Source organism: Antrostomus carolinensis, unplaced genomic scaffold, assembly GCF_000700745.2.
Source record: "Antrostomus carolinensis isolate BGI_N321 unplaced genomic scaffold, ASM70074v2 scaffold53209, whole genome shotgun sequence".
Classification (NCBI taxonomy): Eukaryota; Metazoa; Chordata; class Aves; order Caprimulgiformes; family Caprimulgidae; genus Antrostomus; species Antrostomus carolinensis.
Window position 1 is genome coordinate 29949 of NW_010337493.1, and position 4860 is coordinate 34808.

Below are 4860 nucleotides of genomic sequence, written 5' to 3' on the forward strand. Positions count from 1 at the left end.
TGCTTCTGACTCACCCTCGCAGAACTTGTAAGTTTTCTTTAAAAATAAATCACAAAACCCCAGAAATCCCTCACCTCTGTGATTCTTGTTTTACCAAGAGCTGAAAGATCTGATTCTGAGCTCACAAGTATTACATAGATGTGTTTTTTAATCTGTTAAGAAAACACAGTAACACTTTGTTCCAGCCACTTTGGTTCAGACTCAGCTTTTTGTGTGTAAGGATTTGCAGGAGGGTCAGCATGTAAACACTGCTCTTCATTTGTGGCCTTAAACTTCAGGAATTCCTTAGTGAGTCTCCTCCAAATTTAGTCCCAGTTTATTCTAGCCATTGTTTTTTGTAAATCTTTTTGCTTGGCTGTTGTTTTTTGTTAATGCTATCTCCAGCCATTATCAAGAAGAAAATATTTGAAGCTCGGTGCTTCAGGGGTTGAAATAAATTCCTCACAGCAGGCCTTCAAGATAGAGTCACAGTGTGCAAACTACCCCTGCAACTATCTGCTCTGGGCTTCTTGAACCTGCCTCAGAAGGCCCCACTGTTCTTAGTAGTAGGCTGGCACGGTGGAGAGTTTCTGCCTAGCGGTGACTCTTGCCTTGAGGATATATGTACTGAAACTAGGGTGTCCCAGCCTCGCTCTTTCTCATCTCTGCTAACATTCATGAAACACTAATTGACTTGGGTTTAGTGTTTTGAACCATTGAGCATAGCAAGTCTTGATTCCAAAGAGAAATCAAAACAGGTTTTGTAAGAGCACTTGGATGGTGACCAACTCTTTCTTCTAGAGCTCACTGTTTATGTTGGGGAAAGGTAAGGGGGGTTTCAGCCACATCCTGCTACCAAGTTTGGTAGAGAAACAAGTAGTTGAAAGAGGCCTGGTAGGTACGGAAGGAAATGCAGCACTGCTTTTCTCTCACATCACAGCAATATTCTGGCTCGTGCTTTCGGGGGATATTTTTAGAGTATGTGTTTCTCATACCCTAGAAAGATTCCAGCGTGGCATTTGATGTGTGGTGATTTGCCTTTTCATTCTGCATTTCTGGCATGATTTTAGGGGAAGGGGCGAAAAAAAAAAAAAAAACCAAAAACCACCACACAAACACCCCCCTGCCAACAAAAAACACCCAAAACCCTAAATTTCAAGATAGTCTGTAATGAGAAGGCAGACAGCTAACTGCCTTTGTTATGGACAACTTTTGTGGCCTTAATACTTAAAATAAATAAATGTAAAAAAAGTCCTTTTGGGAAGGAAAAAAATATATTAGAGGGAAACATTGATGTTGTATTGTTTGTTGGTATTCTGAGATCTGTAGCATTTCTGAAAACATTTTGTGAATCTACTTCCTTCATTAATAGAGATGTGGATCAGTTGGGAATGGAAATAGGAAGGATGGCATTTGTGATGAACATTAATCTATGTACAATTCAGCCCCTCCCTCACTGTTAAATATCAGGGAGTTATACTGAAAAACTACCTCTGGCACTTGAGCTGTCTGGCACAGAACCAAAGCACTTAAAGCTTCAGTAAGAAGATACAATATTTGCATGAGTATTGTTTCTGTTGTGCTGCAGGCATGTAAAATGCTTGCTTTAGTATCAGGTGGCTGCAAGCAGACTTCATTACTTCTAATACTGATACATTTTATCACTTAAAATAAAACTTGATGAGTAACCGATTTTTCTTTTTTGCTTTATACAGTCCAGATCTTCAAGTACAATCAAATCATGATACTCACAAACACCAATGTTGCTTGCTTTGCACATAAAATCCTCTGAAAGCAGGAGAAAGCTCTCTGTGTTCACTCTGTGAGGATTTGAGACAATCTTACCTATGAGGAGATAACGAGACTGCCCTTGCCCTCTGCGGAGGGAGGGATAGCTGGAGAACAGGAAAGGCAACTGGTCCCTCTGCAACATCTTTGTGTATGTACCCTCTTCTTTCCAAAGAGGGATTCTGGTGGTATCAGGACAAAAAATAAAACCAAACCCAACAGCATCCTGTATTGCAGGTCCTTGCGGTATTTTTTATCAATGGCTGACAGGCACAACTGACCGGATAGACACTCCTGTCTTCTCTGTCTCTCTCAACAGCAAGTTTGTCAGAAGCTTTGCTGCTACTTTGCAACTGCTGGCAGGTTGATAAGGTCCAACTGGAAGTCTTTACCCACAGAATTTTGTGACTGTGAGCACTTGATTCACTTCAGCTCAGTTTTTGTGAGGGAAACTTCTGGTGTCTTATATGTGTAATGCAAACTTACTCCTAGTAAGCTGGTTCAGTGGAGCTCTCTCAGATGAATGAATTGCCGGGGAAATACAGCAGGGATTCCCCTGCTAACATCTGGGTGTTCACTGAAGTATCTCAAAAGCTTGCTTCTACTCTCATGTTCTGCCCCTACCAACCGTAAGAATCAAGCAGTTGCTTTTGAAAATCGAGATGCTTCCTAGGTGTTAAATGAGTGTTTTTCCTGGGCTGTGAAAATTTTACCTTGGGACATTGACTTCTTCAGAAATGTCATCTCCTGTAGAATTTGTTGCTAAAAAGTTAATTCTATAGAAATCAAATCTTCCCTTCCTGTCCTGTTATACCTAATTGTCTTAGGCTACATGTTTCTAAGGAACTAACCTCTAATGGTTAGGCTGTTAGTGGCAATAATACAGAGGCCTGAAAACCTATTAAGAAAAGAAATTTAGGTGGATCTTTTTTTGCATTTAGGAAAGGAAAGAAACATCAAGCAGCTTCTTCCTATCTGATTTGGATGCTTTCATTTTAACCTTTATAAGATTCGTAGAAGTCTGACTAGCAACGAATGAATATGTAGATCTGGTATCATAACTGTCAGCCTAGTTTTGGATTATCCAGCTTGTTAACACACAAATTTAGGTAACTTTTACAACATGCTGTACTGGTGCTTCTTCCTGTGGTGTTTTCCCACTGTGAAGATGATGCAGTTCGGGACCCAGCTTTAAGCTGGGAGATGTAAAAACCAGATATCGTGTAATAAATTGTCTTGAAGTAACTGTTCAGTCCAACAAATACGCTGCAAATCAAGACATTTGTCAAGTGCTTTCCTGTTACAGATGATAATCAACTGTTTTGTGGTTAATGTAAGACTTGCCATTCTTTGTCTGGCATTTGCCACACAGCTAACTCATACTCAGTCTTAGTTTTCATATAAATACAGTTTGTACCATAATTTTGAAAATTAGTTTAGGCAACTGTGTCTGCTGGAGCTAGCAGAGACCCCAGTACCATCGGGGTGCTTGTGGAGGAGTACATTTCCCTTTTTCTCTGACTCAAGGTGAGGAGGGGCCTTGGTTCTACAGAGCAGTGCTAATTCTGACTATTTCTCTTCTCTTTTTCATGAATGTCTGTAAACACACTTGTATTTCAGCAGACTGAGTGTCAGCAATAAGGAAGGGCAAATAAAACCGAGTGAATGGAGTTCACTGCTAGCTATATTTAGTACCTTGCAAAGGTGTTAATGCTCACTTACAGATACTTTTCAAACCAAAGCATTGAAGTGTTTAACCAAAACTTGTGCTAGACCATTGAAGTGAATTCACTGGTGCTTGGAGCTGTGCTGTTGGCCAGATTTTCTAGAGAGAAAGAGAAAAGATGAGTATCTGAGAAGATTGAAATGTTGTGAGTCCAGCCTTAAGCAAGTTTCTTCTGACTGAATCCATCCATCTCGGATGAGTGCTCCTTCATTGTGCAATAGCAGGGCCTCTTGCACTCACAGACCAACATCTCATTTATCCTCTGCCTTCATTTATGTGAAGTGCTCCCTGCGCAGACCTGAGCACCATAATTTGTTAGAACTCAGCCAGCGAAAATGTTTTGGATTGGCACTCTTGAGTAGAAATGCATTTGTAAGGTTTCGTCCCTCCTCTTTGCTTAACCCACATACTTGATCTGTTTCTTGAGAAACATAAAGTCCTGAGTTGACATGCTGTCCTAAAGCTCGGGTTTGCATCTGGCCTTAAGATTTTTCCAAATAAGACTCTTGAAATCTTTTCCAGCTGTGTTCTCCGTGTTGTATCCCCAGTGATGCAAGAACTGCCTTGGAGAGGGTGCCCTGGGCTTTGGGATCCCTCTTTTTGGGTATTTCGGCTTAGAAATCATTGCCTTTGCAAGTTCCACAGGCACTCTCACTCTACTGCATCACTGTTGTCCTCCTCCAGGTCTTGAGTGTTTATAGTATCACCAGCTGCACTGTTGGCCAGGAAGGGAAGCTTCCTTTTATGTGGGTATTCCTGATTTTTGTGCGGCTGCTGTTGCTGGGTTGAGGTTTTTTTCTTTTACCCTTGTGGTATAATATTCACCCTGAGAGGGGAAACATCTTGAATACAGGACGTTGTGTTTCATGGGTGTTGAGCGCAGTGTTGCTTTCAGGTTCATCTTTACCAATAAGCCTGGTACTGACTTAAGAAACTCTTTCCTCTGCCTGTGTTGCACACATTGCTACTGCTTGCAAGCTTAAATTGCGAGAGCACTGAAAGGCCACAGTGAGCTCCAGCTCTGTTGGACTAAGAGGTACTGATTGCATCTGTGATAAATTGCAGGTAGCCTTAAAGACTTTGCAATCTGAAAGGCAGAGGCAAAGTGAGCAACTTGGGACTGGGATGCAAAGAAACGATGCTGCAGATTTACTGAGATGATGACAGCTGGCCAGTTACTTTCCTTCAGACTTGTCCCACTTAAAGTGAGAGAGATGTGTGTACAGGATAATGAGAGTACAAACCTTAAGGTTTGTAAACTGAGTCTTTATCTTTGCCACATTTTATCCACTGCTTTAAAAAAGGTAGGCTGTAGGCAGAGGTTGGCTGGCACCCTGAATAAGGGCAGGCAGAAGGGGTACTGCAGT

The 4860-nt window shown here is 41.4% G+C and overlaps 1 protein-coding gene across 1 annotated transcript in view; it reads left to right on the plus strand.

The window, feature by feature from the left end:
* Positions 1-4860, plus strand: part of DUSP22 (dual specificity phosphatase 22) — a 36763-nt gene that overhangs the window by 25652 nt on the left and 6251 nt on the right. The window contains exon 5 of the mRNA XM_029086780.1: positions 1-27. Within this exon, the coding sequence (XP_028942613.1) occupies positions 1-27 (27 nt within the window). The remainder of the gene's footprint in view (positions 28-4860) is intronic.